At 47.2% G+C, this 14,669-nt stretch overlaps 1 protein-coding gene across 1 annotated transcript; it reads left to right on the top strand.

Annotated features, from left to right (window-relative positions):
• Window positions 1–622: 622 nt before the first annotated feature.
• dio2 (iodothyronine deiodinase 2) lies at window positions 623–5,263 on the top strand. The gene is made up of 2 exons (XM_084482082.1): window positions 623–1,122; window positions 2,555–5,263. The coding sequence occupies exons 1-2, from the start codon at window positions 838–840 to the stop codon at window positions 3,128–3,130; spliced, it is 861 nt and encodes a 286-aa protein (XP_084338208.1). The 5' UTR covers window positions 623–837; the 3' UTR covers window positions 3,131–5,263.
• Window positions 5,264–14,669: the final 9,406 nt, after the last annotated feature.

Genomic DNA, 14,669 nt, shown 5'->3' on the forward strand with positions numbered 1-14,669 from the left:
ACACACACCCCTGAAACACACACACACACACACACACACCTGGAACACACACCCAGCTGAATCACACCACACACCTGAAGCACACACACACACACACACACACACACACCTGAAACACACACACACACACACACCTGAAACAAACCACACACACACACACACACACCTGAAACACACAGGACTGACTTATATGTAACAAAACTGAACTGAAATCATATTTTTCATGTGAGTGATGATGACCGTGGCTGCTTGTGATTCGATTGGTATATTGTGCTGTGTGTGTGTGTGTCTACTATCAGGCTCCGTGTTACATCGATAAGGGGCGGGGTCTATGAGTTATGACCCAGCCCCCCCCCCCTTTCTTAATGAATAGGACGAATTATGCTCTCCATTTAAAATATCAACCAGGCTTAAAGTCGTCTTTCAAATGTTAAAAACTCTTATTAGTTTCCGAGTTTCCAGGTAGAGGACTCGGGCGGAAGGCAGCGAATGTGTGAGTGTGTGTTTGTGTGTGTGCGTGTGTGCGTGTGTGCGTGTGTGTGTGTGTAAAGGGGGGGTGGCGGCGAGGCGGGGGTATACTACGTGTGACGTCATGATCTTTCCACCAGATAAGCCTGGCGGCTATGAGCACAACATCAGTATATAAAGAGTGTGATCGGGCGCCGCGTCTGGACATCATACCCGCGGCGCGCAGACAGAGACGGAGCTCTGAGTTGGGCCGCTGGTTCGATCCCCGGTTGATGACCACAGCGAAGCCTCCCCGGAGCGACGCCGTGTTTAGGAGCTCCGCCGCGGGGCAGCGAGCATGGCCGCGAGCTCAACCGAATACACCAAGTTATGAAGTACGCGCCGCGCGTCGGGCCGCCCGCGTCGGGGCCGAGCCGGCCGACGGGGACGGGGACGGGCACCGAGGACCTGCTGGTCGCCCTGCAGATCCTCCCTGGGTTCTTCTCCAACTGCCTGTTCCTCGCGCTGTACGACTCGGTGCTGCTGCTGAAGCGCGCGGTGTCGCTTCTGCGCGCATCCCGCTCCGCGCGCGGCGACGGAGAGTGGCAGCGCGCGCTCACCTCGGAGGGGCTGCGCGCCATCTGGAGGGGCTTCCTGCTGGACGCCCACAAGCAGGTCGGTTAACACGGGTCAACCAGGTCGGTTAACACGGGTCAAACAGGTCGGTTAACACGGGTCAAACAGGTCGGTTAACACGGGTCAAACAGGTCGATTAACACGGGTCATACAGGTCGGTTAACACGGGTCAAACAGGTCGGTTAACACGGGTCAAACAGACCGAGGCGCTCAACACAACTCTAAACGAAGCCTCTTTTGTTTTGAGAGAGGATTTGCATAGATATTATATATATAATAGTAGCATATCAGCTGTTTTAACGTTTGAAAATAATTGGTTACGAAAGTAAAATCCTTTTTTCTTTTAATCGATCTCATGTGTATTCTTAGCCAGTGATCATGTTGTGAATGATAATGAACAACGACTTTGCATTACTTCCCTTCAATTAAAGCATAGTCACCTTTAACTGAACTGTATATGTGCATATACACACACACACACACACACACACACACACACACACACACACACACACACACACACACACACACACACACACACACACACACACACACACACACACAGATCAATAAAAACATTAATAAACAAAACAATACATTCAACAATTAAATATGGTCAAATAAATATTTAATTTAAAGGTGATTAGGTAATTAGCCGCTACAAGCCGTTTTGGAAATCTGCCCCATATGACTTCATAAGGGGCAGAAAGTGGGCATGTCCACCTAGATGTGTGCTGGATAGATCAGTCTACCAGCCTACCCAGTGGACCGTAGCAAATGTTGCTCATCTATCCGTCACACATCTAGGTGGACACGCACACTTTCTGCCCCTTAAGTCATACATAAGGGGCAGAAAGTCATCTTATGAAGTCATAAGGGGCAGATTGTGATGTCTTAAGGGGCTGATTTCCAAAATGGCTTGTAACGGCTAATCACGACACACCTGGTGGCATATCATGGCACCTTTAAATGAATGACGTGCCATTCATGAATTCATTATTACATTCTTTTCATAGGGGGGTGGTAGTCTAGGACAGCAGTGCATGTCCCTCTGGATCTACTTTGTCGTTGGGTTAGGGTTAGGTTAGAGTTAGGTTAGAGTTAGGGTTAGGTCTGGGTTAGAGTTAGGTTAGGCTAAGGGTAGGGTTAGGTTAGAGTTAGGGTTAGGTTAGGCTAAGGGTAGGGTTAGGGCTAAGTTAGGTTAGGGTTAGGTCTCACAGTGATTACTGCAGCTCTTTGGTTGACAAAGAACCGACTGATCAAAGCACAGAACTGGTTTGATGAGCCATTCTTTATGATGAGATCCAACAGATCAGACAGAAGAGACAGGTTCCCTGTGCCCATCTAGCTCAACGCCTATAATACTATAACACCAATATAATCCTGCTCATCTGTCATCCGACGGTGAGTCTCTGCCCCCGCGACCGCACCCGCTTGACCCCTTGGTGACCTTTGACCCCTGCGTCCCTAGGTCAAACTGGGCGGCGAGGCGCCAAACTCCACGGTGGTCAACATCCCGGGCGCTCTGCCCTGCGCCGGGATCAGTGGCGCGCGCGGCCGCGGTGGCGGCGGCGGCGGCGAGTGCCACCTGCTGGACTTTGAGTCGTCGGACCGCCCCCTGGTGGTGAACTTCGGCTCGGCCACCTGACCCCCCTTCATCAGCCACCTGCCGGCCTTCCGCCGGCTGGTGGAGGACTTCAGCGCGGTGGCCGACTTCCTGCTGGTGTACATCGACGAGGCGCACCCGTCCGACGGCTGGGAGGCGCCCGGCATGGGCCAGCGCTGCTTCACCGTCCGCAAGCACCGCAGCCTGGAGGAGCGCGTGGGCGCGGCCCGGCGGCTGACGGAGACCTTCCCCCTGCCGCCGCAGTGCCGGCTGGTGGCCGACAGCATGGACAACAACGCCAACGCGGCGTACGGCGTGGCCAACGAGCGCGTGTGCATCGTGCAGCGCCGCAAGATCGCCTACCTGGGCGGCAAGGGACCCTTTTTCTACAACCTGAAGGACGTCCGCACGTGGCTGGAGCAGAGCTACGGCCGGCGCTAGGGTCCCCGGGTCGGCGGCGGCGGCGGCGCGGGGGGCGGGGAGCGGGCCGGAGCAGAGCGGAGGTTGGTGTTCGGGGAGAAATGAGCTATTTTTGTACAAGGAAGACGGGGGGAGGCTGACCGGGCGATTGTCGTGGCTGGGCCCGGGGAATAAGAAACAGCAGGATACGGTGCAGGGAACCCGTCCCAGAGATGCGGAGCAGCCTCCGGGGAAAGGGACCAACGTGACGCGCGTGTTTGTTCACCAGACCCTCCCCTGCTGAGGGAGGTTATTGTGGGCTGGTGGACGCGGCGATAGTGACGGTAGAGATGCTTCGTATGCGTCCGTTGACGGCTGCACGGCCCTTAGTTACGAACGGGAAGGCTTTTTCTTTTGTCCGCAGAAAGTCTTTGAAAACCTATACCGCTGTTTGAAGAACACCAAATTAAATGAGAGAAAGAGACCAGCTTTGTGTACATATCTGTATACATATTTAAATATGAACAAAAATAATTTATTTTTAAAGTGTTTTTAACAATGTTTGGTCATTTCACAGAGGCAAAATGTTTCTATTGTGCAATTCGACACCCTTTAGGTTATTTAAGATGGCGTGATTATGTGAGTCTCTTGGCACAGTAGGACAGCCATTCAAGAGCATCTTGAATCCATCTCACAGGATGTTTTAGAGGTCCTAGTGTGTGTGTGTCAGCGTGTTGATGGAATGCACATTTGGATGACAAACTTGCATGTGACTTTGGATAAGTTTCAACGCAAGCATCACAACCATCTTTAAACAACACTACATTACAATAATAGATAGATATAGAATAATATATTGTAGTTGACTTCTACTTTTCAGTTCGGTTTTATAAAAGTAGGTATGAACGTTCATGTGACATTAACGGCCACTAAATCGCCTCTGGGGCAGCTGAGAAAGCAACTTTAAATTGCTGGCAATTTCTTGAAGGAGATGAGTGATGGGGTGGGGGGGGGGGTGCAGTCATCGAAGGATGAGGAAGACAATGCAGATGTTTCCATAAGAGCAGATTATTTTTTGAATTAAACACAGTGTACATCCATGACTATTTAGTGCCAACACAGAGTCCGACCAAACACAGCATGTTGACAGTACTTTCAAGACTCCAGTGTGTTATAAAAATGGTGTCTGATTGTTGTGTTTTATGTTATGTTCCTGAAATGTTGTTTTGGCATTCATTTAGGCACATTTTAGCTGTAAAATAGATAGTCTATTGACAAGTGGTTAACGTAGCCTTCTCTGAGCACAACTGCTGCCTCAAGACTTTCTGCGATGATCTATTTGCATCTTTAATGAACTCAAGTTTTCAAACAAATGATCCTGGTCCATTAAGTCTTTCAAGAACTGATAAATGTCAAGACATTTTCAAAAGATGACCAACGCATTAGACTTGTGTCACTGTTTTGCTACGATCTAAGGCTTGTCATGGTTGTCATGGTAAATGATGGAAATAAATGTGTTTCTATTTTGGGTATACCAAATTATTCACATGGTTTGAATCCTATTTTTATAGATCGTCCCAATTTGGCTTCTTCTCCTTGAACAGTTGACCTGTATTTGGCAGCAAACTCACAATTAGTTTGGTGATCAGTTTATTGTCAGTAGGCCAGAAAGTTGCACAAAGTCACATTTAGTCAGAATCATGACGGGACAAGAAAGTGAGGATTAGAGGAGGATTAGGCAGTCGCGGAAAGGGTTCTTAAGTCAGTGGTTAGGGTTAGGGTGAGGGTGAGGGTTAGGGTGAGGGTGAGTCAGTCACACTGCGCCACACGGAGGTGTCACTACAAAACGAACAGGTGGACATGTTCTGCTTCAACGGGACCAAAGGTGTACGAATGAAAACCTCAGACGAAAGGGTTGCTGACTCTGTCTGAGGTTGGAAAGCAAAGCCACACCACGTCCCCGTTGGACAGGACAGACCCTGCTGTTCCTTTTGTACAAAAACAATATCTTCGCTTTGTTTTGTCAGTTACTGAAAAAACATAACCACTTTCCTTGTTGTTTTTTTGTAATCTATTGTGCTTTTTCATTACTTTTTAGGGCAAGCTGCTGCGTTTTCTAATGTGTCAAAGAGAGATTAATGTAAAAAGAAAAATAAAGGTGAACGTCTGCTATCATTGTCTTGTGTTCCTCGAAAACAAAAGTAAAGGCAACCTCCCATTGTTAACAGTTTGATCTTGATCAGCGTGGGTGTGTTTGGGAAATCCCAAGCATACCTCTGCATACTTACTTTGATAGTCACTCTTCAGAATGTTTGAATGTTTAAAGCTATGGCAACAACACTGACATCCACACATATTGTATTAACCTCAGCTCTGACGAGTTCTGACTTGTGGCTCATGAGGGGGGAGGGGCCAGGGGGGGAGGGGCCAGAGGGGGAGGGGACCAGGGGTGTGGATGTGAGGGGTGGTGTGTGTGTGTGTGTGTGGGGGGGGGGTTCAAGCGGGTTCGTCTGACTCAGGGACTTCTTGCTGAACTTTCTCCCCCAAGCTGGCCAATTACTGAGAGAGAGAGAGAGAGAGAGAGGTAGAAAGAGAGAGAGAGAGAGAGAGAGAGAGAGAGAGAGAGAGAGAGAGAGAGAGAGAGAGAGAGAGAGAGAGAGAGAGAGAGAGAGAGAGAGAGAGAGAGAGAGAGAGAGAGAGAGAGAGACGTAGGGAGCGGAAGATGAAAAAGGGGAGAGAGAGATAGGGTGAGAGACAGCAAGATAGACAGAGGAAGGGGGAGACAAAGGGAGCATGAATCCAGAGACAGTAGAGTCGGGGCGGTGCTGGTTGTTGTCTGATCCGTCACCACTTAGCCACAAACAACACAACCACATGATCCACAGTGGTGCACAATGCAGGACCACCAACGCACAAGAGAAACACAATGAGAGCCGCAATGTGGGTATAAATACACTGCAATTCACACAACTGATGAACCAAATACACGTTGAAGTTTGGTGATATTATAGGCTTAAAAAAGAAGGTGAAGGTCAACAGGTTTCAAATGAACGTGCAAAGTTACAAAAAATGTAAATTAAACACACACACACACACACACCCAGAGGTGCACTCATTGCCTTGTCGTAGTTCTCCATGGACACCCTGTACTAGAGAATAATGCCAAACATCATGAAAAGAGCAGGATGTGTGTGTGTGTGTGTGTGTGTGTGTGTGTGTGTGTGTGTGTGTGTTTGTGTGTGTGTGTGTGTTCCTCTCGTCTCCCATCCTAATTTCCCCCTTTGTGAGTTTGCTAGAGTCTTTCCTGGCATGTAGATTCTTCACACACACACACACACACACACACACACACACACACACACACACACACACACACACACACACACACACACACACACACACACACACACACACACACACACACACACACACACACACACACACAGTTCCTACTTCAGTCCTCTCGACACACTTCACACGTCACAGAGAAGACACAACCGTTTTTAAAGGCAGCTGTCGTGATAAGACAGACCAGCACCAGTCTCAAACGTCACGACTCCTTGGGAGAAAACAACCACACAAGGATGTGTGTGAGAACATTTAACGGAGCAAGAATACACAAACGTTGACTTGATATTAATAGGAGGAGGAGGAGGACTGACATCAAAATAAAGTGGTCTGGTTGTTTGGATTCTGTTGTTGGAGAGTAACTCGGGGGAGTATTTCACTGAAGTGCTAACGTGGCCCCTCTGTGGCCATATGGCTGCAATGCAGAGAGCACACTGTTGAGACCCAAGGAGGAGCTCTTGTCTTCCATACTTCCATACTAAAGCCTGTCAGCCGTAAATACAGCCTGAGTCAAAGCATTGACGTAGATGTGTTATCGTCCTCTCATCACACGACATCTGATATTGAACCTATTGAACTGAAGGAAGTGTCTGCGTGGAGTGATACGCCTTCCTCTAGCGGTGACGCCTGTAAGAGTGGAACCGGCTACAAGTTGAATAGTATGCCGGTTTCATGTTCATACTGTGTTCATACTGTGTTGGCAGCAGCTCAGCAATAATCCATAAACTGCTAAGAAAACACATCCTTTCCAAGCAGTTCAGAGAAAAGTAAATGAGTTAGTTCCGAGTTAAGTTCTCAGAATGGCTAATCCTGGAGTCGTCGAACATCTGGGATGGGACAGATCTGAGAGTGCAGTCTGGGATAATCGTGTCACTTCCGGGTCATTCAATGGGTCGAACCAAGTTGTCACCACTTTTTGTTGTTGTTGTTTTCATTAATGTGTAATTCCTTCCTCATATCCTGCGAGATTCAGCAATGTCATCTGCCGGGAGTAACAACATTAATCCCTGCGATTGAGTGGTTCACCCAATCACCAAATCCGGTGGCCTGTGCCAGCAGCTGGAGCCAGGCTCAAGTATCACAAGTATCAGCAATGTGTGGGAGACATGACCGATCAGAACGAACTGCTGTATGGAGACAGAGTTCTGATACGCAATGTAAGACTGCAAGGGGAGCACAAGTTGCTTCCCTCCTTAACGTATGGACTTAAGGGTGTCTTAACGCCGCCTATATCAGTTTACAGATACATTAACATTTTTAATACCAGAAAGGAGGAATTCAGTTTCGGGGATGAATTTCACTGAAACTCAAAGCACACACACATCTAGATAACAGATGAACTGCAACATTTCCAGGAACATTTTAGCCTGTGTGAGACTGGGTTGATTGTATAGACGGTTTGAAATGCTGAGCGTTAAAATCCCAGACAGTGGTTGAGAGGTATAAAGTTGCTGCATGCATGGACAGAGTTCTATTGATTTTAACCAATTTCTTTTTTGTATTATGACTACTATAATATTCCTTTTCATGTTTCTTGTTTGCGTTAATAAATGTCCCTCTGGCTGGCACAAATGATTTAGGCCGACCCAAGAATGGACCCCTATGATTCAACCCACCTGCACAGGATTGGCAGGAGGCTAGGGGCGGAGCTATGGGGCGTAGCTAGGGGCGTAGCTAGGGGCGGGGCTATGGGCGGAGCTATGGGCGGGGCAGGCGTTTTTAATTTTTAATTTTGTAAATCTATGTCGCTGCTTTTTGTATTTGATCAAATAAATTCATGTTTGTCTAATTTGCCGACCAGTGCAGTGCATGATGGGTACCATATCTGCTCCTTGAACGTCATCTGACGTCAACTGTAGCCTACACACTGTAGGCTGCTCGTTCACTCTCAGTTGACAGTATGGCCAATCAATGGCCTTATTGTTAAAATTGTCAATGACTTTGCTGAACGCAAGGCGCGCCGAATGCCTTTTCAATAAAATCAAAATGAATGTTAGGTTGCAAAATGGCATTTTGACTTTTCCTCGCACTCAAACATACCAACATTTTGAACACAAAATATATAGGATAGATTATAGGCTATTAAAAATAATTGAGCTCTTAAAAATAATTTGTTGGACTAACCTACTATAGGCCTATTTCAGATGTGGTTCAGTAGTGTGTATGTGGCTTTATTTTGTTGGAATCTTTGTAATATATGTTTATAGTTTAGCCTAATGATGATGAGTTGATGATGAGTTTATTGTAGGCCTACAGTGTTGCACTCCAGTCTTCTCACTGGCATAGGCCGCAGATGGGCACTATATTTGCGTGTATGTGTGTGTGTGTGTGTGTGTGTGTGTGTGTGTGTGTGTGTGTGTGTGTGTGTGTGTGTATGTACATGTGTGTGTGTGTGGGGGGGGGGGCCTGTGTGTGTGTGTGTGTGTGTGTGTGTGTGTGTGTTGGGGAGGGGGGGGCCCTCTATCCCCTGGACTTCTCACGGTCCTTTATCAAAAACAAAAAGCACAATCGCTTAAAGGGCAGAGAGGAGGCATGGCTGACAGAACGAGTCTCTCTGTGAGCTCCTGCTCTCTAAACGGCGGACGTGTTGGAGGGTCTGAGCGCCTGCAGCCGGGTCTGGGAAGCCTTTAAGTGGCTGAACGTGCTACAGGATGTGACCCGGCTCTACAGGATGTGACCCGCTGGGCTCTGCAATAGGGTTGAATAATTTTCCAGAAAAATTAGTTTAATCAGATCCTGGGAAAAAGACGACCCATTTCCCGAGAATCTCGGGAAATAGCTGTGTTTTTTTTGTTTTTTTTAGCCCAAGTAGGCCTAATGTAATGTAATAATCATTCAAATATTCATTCCCAAATCCCAAACTGACATTTTTTATATTATTTGTATCAATATTAGCGCAAAAGAACATCCATCAACACAGTTTGCAATGATCAATTCTGCTGCGTGACATCTGCTGCAGCGCTAATTATGAAACACCAGGTGGATTGTCTGTGACTTCTAGGCTGAAAATCTAGGCAACCCTTATAAAACCAATATTTCACAGAACTCCATAACAAAAACTAACAAAATCTGTTAAAGTAAAACATTGAACGATTCCTAAACCTAATTCTATTAAACTAAATCCATTCTGTGGCTTTTTGAGATTTGTAAGCGGCTGCAAATGGGAATAATCACTCCAAGTTACGTTGTTTCCGCCGTGGCTGGATGTCCACGGACCCGCACCCGTGGGGGACACATGGATCAGCGTTTAGCCGTGCGTGTCGCTCCTTTCCCCGGGCTAGAGTTAGGCTGCGCGTGGTTGTGTGTGTCCGGCGTGGTTGTGTGTGTCCGCCGTGCATGTCGCTCCTTTCCCAGGGCTCGAGTTTCACCTCCATCAACGTTACCGTATGACAACAATAGAGGCGCACTCATTGCGGTTTTTTAATTTGATTTTATTTCCCGTTTCCCGTCATAACCTTTCCCGGGAATCGGGAAATAGTCTTGATCAGGTTTCCCGGGAATCCCGTTTGCCGGGATTAAACACTACTCTACAGGATGTGACCCGCTGGGCCCTACAGGATGTGACCCTCTGGGCTCTACAGGATGTGACCCTCTGGGCTCTACAGGATGTGACCCGCTGGGCCCTACAGGATGTGACCCTCTGGGCTCTACAGACAACACATCCCCCTGATGACTCATAAGGCATAATTAGTACGAGTCCTGGTACCATTAGGAAGGAGTGGAAGACCACGTCTGACACCTCTTTGACTGAACTCATCGGTGGACAGGGCCAACATGGACAGCACAGAGGGTTTGACCACCTCTGACTGGAATGACCTCTTGAGACTAGGGATGGTTGGGGTTTAATTGATTATCGGAGCAGATTCTGTCGTCCGACTGGGTGGGGAAGATTGTGTGAACTAGTCTCCCGAATCAGACTTCAGATTAAAACCTAAAAGTCTGACGGCACAGCAGATCTGTGCCAACACACAGTTTTCGCTTTCTTACGCTTCATATTTGTTGAGACCACTCCTGTTATTGGAGGCGGGGATCTGTGAACGCACACTCAAAGCACTCACACTCACGCAAAGCACATTCTCCATAAAGTTTTCAAATCCACACCATGTAGACTGACCACTAGAAATACAGCTTCATCCACTTGTGCCAATTAGTATTCTGAGCTAGAAACGAGGAAACGAGTCGTTTCAAGACGTTGGTTCCACACCCAGAGGTCCTGCTATAACATAATAGGACCGCTGGATCCGGGAACGGTGGGGAATAAACGCTGAAAGCTTGCCGGTGCCATCCCCCTTCCCAACAGAAGCCAGAACAGAGTGGGCCTGTCCCGTCGTGCTCCACCACATGCATAGACGTACTAGAACTGCCAAAGCGCCCTAAACATTTACTGTACAAGCCCGTGCTTGACAAGCGGGCTGACTTTTATAGGGCCCCATCCACAGACCTCTGAAGAATAAGTCCCGCCTCCGAGGCTCCCGGTTCCCTCGGTCAAATGTCTACGGGGAAATAACATGGGGGTTTCTGAAAGATCGTACATAACAAACTCTGTAGGTGGCGGAGAAGTAAAAGCTGCGTCACGTTTTTGAACTACACACTTTTTCCATCTAGTGTTCGACTGGGTTTTTGGATTTTCGGTGCCGTTAAAGTAGCATAATCGTTTACTACTTTAACGGCACCGACAATCCAAAAACCCAGTCGACACTAGATGGAAAAAGTGGGAAGCGGGAGCCTCGGAGAGAGGGGGACTTTCTTCAGAGGTCTATAAACAAAATACAAAAACATAGTGTCTCTCATAGTGCTCTCTGTGTAGGCAGGAGTCGAGACACATAAGTGGTAAAACCACAGCTGGCAGGCAACTAGCTTCCAGCCACGTGAGCAGTGACTCACCTGGGTTCCCGGCGAGCTCTGGTCCTTCTCACTGGTTGAGGGATAGCCCAAGCGTTGGGGTAAACGGTAGCCTAGTCCCGTTTGGTTATGGTTTGACATATAACATAGACGCTACACTTGACAAACATACACGACAAAGGGGCGGTCACGTTCCCCCTTTAGGAATCCCTAATCCTGGTGCTGTCCTCCAGTCTTTCAGAGGGTTTTTAGTGAAACCAAGTGTGGGCACCATGCTGTCTGTTCAGCAGCCATCTTGCTACCATCCGCCATCTTGGATCGGTCAGGTGACCAGTATCAAGGCCAATCAAGGGAGCCACTCCCACAGTCACCATGACAACCAGTTACCCACCAGCTTAACATTACCCAACAGTAGGATCGTGACAATAGCTGCCAAAAAACAATCAGACTCTTTCCAGGGTTGCATGCCTAAAATAAAGAGCTGCTCAAACCAGCCACCATCCGCACACACTCCCACTCTCATATTGCACAACACTAAATTGAGCACCGTGTGACTGGGAACCAGAGGAATCTGCCTCCCATGTTTGGAATCTGCGTCTACTCTGCCTCCAGTCCAGCGGACCTCGGAAAACTAAAACTGAGTGAACTGAGACGTTCCAGATTAATATGATTTAGCAAAGTGGTCTGGGGATGTCATGGCAGCATAACAAAACAATCATAGTTTACCAAATAATGACTCATTTTCTTAATTTGAGGGCGTGTCCGGGTCCAAGTCCAGCTAACATCCCCGGGTCTGTTGGCCCTTCATCTGTTTGTCGTAAAATCACTTTCATCCAAAACTAGCTTGAACAAAAAAATGTGCAATGCTCATTTGCAGTGGCGGATTAGTGATGCTGCATTAGGTTTATAGAGCAGCTTAAATATCCTTATTGCAACCTTTGTTTCAATATGAATGTGTTCAGTTTGAGGCCCTTGCAGCATCGAGTGTGTGTAAAGTGTATTCTTGCATTGCATGCGTCCCACAGCCTCACTCCGTCCCCTCTAAGCCCAGGTGTCGTCTATGAATGCTGTCCACGTTGACAGACAAGACCCTTACACTAACCTCACCCTCCAATCTGCCCTCATACACTTGGGAGCCCTACCTTGTGCCACCTTCTGGAGCACATTGCGTATGGCTCCTGTAGCCTGGGTATACCCATGCTGCCTTGTGTGCAAATTCATTTCACTCTGCTAGGCAGCCTGGATTCCATGGATCCGATTGTTCCTCAGCGATGGAACCATTCACAGAAGGGGGGGGGGGGGGTGACAGCAAGACGATGACGACGTCTATGCGACAAACAAAGCTTGTCGTTTGTTTATCCATTTATCTATGGATCCCCTACATGGCAGCAGACGAGAAGTGACCTTTTGATGCAGCCTTAGATAGTGTTTAAGTAGTTTAGAACGCAAGTTTATTTTGAATTTTATTTTTCATTGGCTATGAGCTACGCACAGACGCATTTGATAGACAATCGCAGAGCCCAATAAACGGCTCTGGGCAATCCTTAAACCATGACTCAAATACGAGAAAATCAATGTGTGGTTCCCAGACTGAATCTTCTTGAGATTTGGTCTGGTGTTAGCCAGGCTAGGGCTCCTGTGCATTTACAGAATTATTTAATTATTATATTATATATAAAACATTATATTTAATGTATAATATGTATACGTAAATAGTATGCATAGTTTTCAACAGTTTTCATTACATACACAAATGTATTATATTGGAACCGTTGATTTCAGAGGATCTTTTTCAATGTGGCATATTGTTTCATTTCAGATCACTTGATTCAAGTCTCTGGCTCCACGTGTCTAGTTTACAGGTGCTAGCACATACTGCGAGGTGGACGTCTGGCTTTCTCCTGTCTCCAAAGACATGTTAGATAACAATCTATTTAGTAGGCGAAAGTAGTATTAATGAGTTGTTCTTCTCTTTTTCACACTTTTACACCCATACTCATGGGAGTTGTCACCATCTCTAATTCAGTAATCCATTCTTTATAGTAGGATTTGTCATGGCAAGAATAGATCTTCACACGGTACGAAGAGCCACAAACTAACTGAGGAATAAACTGTACAGTTGGAATGTACATGGACACTGTGCAAGAAAGGAAATGAGTCCAACAGTTTAACCCTTCCACCAGAGGATTAAACACATAAAGAGTGTCCTCGCCTTTCAGTCTCCTGAACCCTATTGGTGACAGAACAACAGGGATGAGTTAGGAGCGTTTGGAAGCATAATGAATGAGCTGATCATGGCTATAGCCTGCAGCACACGGTACGGCAACAATATTTGGGCTACGAGAGAAAGAACTCAAGTTAATCCTCATTGTAAGTATGAATTGTGACACATTAGCACGGCACTAAGCTTACAAGGTCCAATGAACAGAGAGTCTCTTAGGAGCTCAGCGGGACTGAAATCAAAACAGTGAGACCCCGGTTCACTCGCATTGTTCCACTCGTTCAGGTTTTTCCAGGGAACAAACTCGTCTCGCCTACCAATTTCGCAGTAATGGCAACCATTATGTCACTCAGAACAAAGCACTTTTTTTTTTTTTCTCTCCTGCGTGTGCTTTTTCATCCCTGCGGCCCGAGGAGGCCAGCGCGCCGCGTCCTGCTGCTTTCCAGGACAGAGTGTTCCTCTCCTCCTCCTCTGCAGTTGGCAGACTCTGCTCTGTTCGATTGTCATTCCACAACACGCTGTACATCAACATCTCAGTCGCTAGCTGTACATGGAGGGCAGCACGCACGCACGCGCACACACGCACGCACGCGCACACACACACACGTATCTAACTGCAGTTAGGCCCGAGTGTACATTGCCAATGTGTGTGTGTGTGTGTGTGTGTGTGTGTGTTAAGTCTCATATGGAAGGGCACACACAATCTCAGTCAAAAACAAAATAGCCATAACATCTCAAATGCATTACTGCTTATCCACATATCTGCATGGCAGTAACCACACACAGACACACACACACACACACACACACACACACACACACACACACACATTATTTGTATAAGAGTGCACTCTTTATCTCCTGAACGCTGGATGCATGGTCTTATCTCAATGTTCTTCTATGAAGAACATTTCTCATCATATAGAGAGAATCTATGGCTGTGTAACTGCTGCAGCTGCCAAAAATAATGAATACTTATCAATAACAGCCCTCAGATTCAAGCCAGCTGACTGGGGGAGAGCTTGGAACTTAGAGATATCTAACTCAGCCTCACTCTGGCTACTAGCTGTACTTCATTTCAGTGCGTATTCATTTCATGTAGTCATTATTTTCAGAAACCTTCAAGTAATTTCCCGCCCACGTTTGACCACATGTGGAATGAACCCGTGG

Source organism: Micromesistius poutassou, assembly GCF_964030765.1.
Source record: "Micromesistius poutassou genome assembly, chromosome: 17".
In the NCBI taxonomy this organism is placed as follows: Eukaryota; Metazoa; Chordata; class Actinopteri; order Gadiformes; family Gadidae; genus Micromesistius; species Micromesistius poutassou.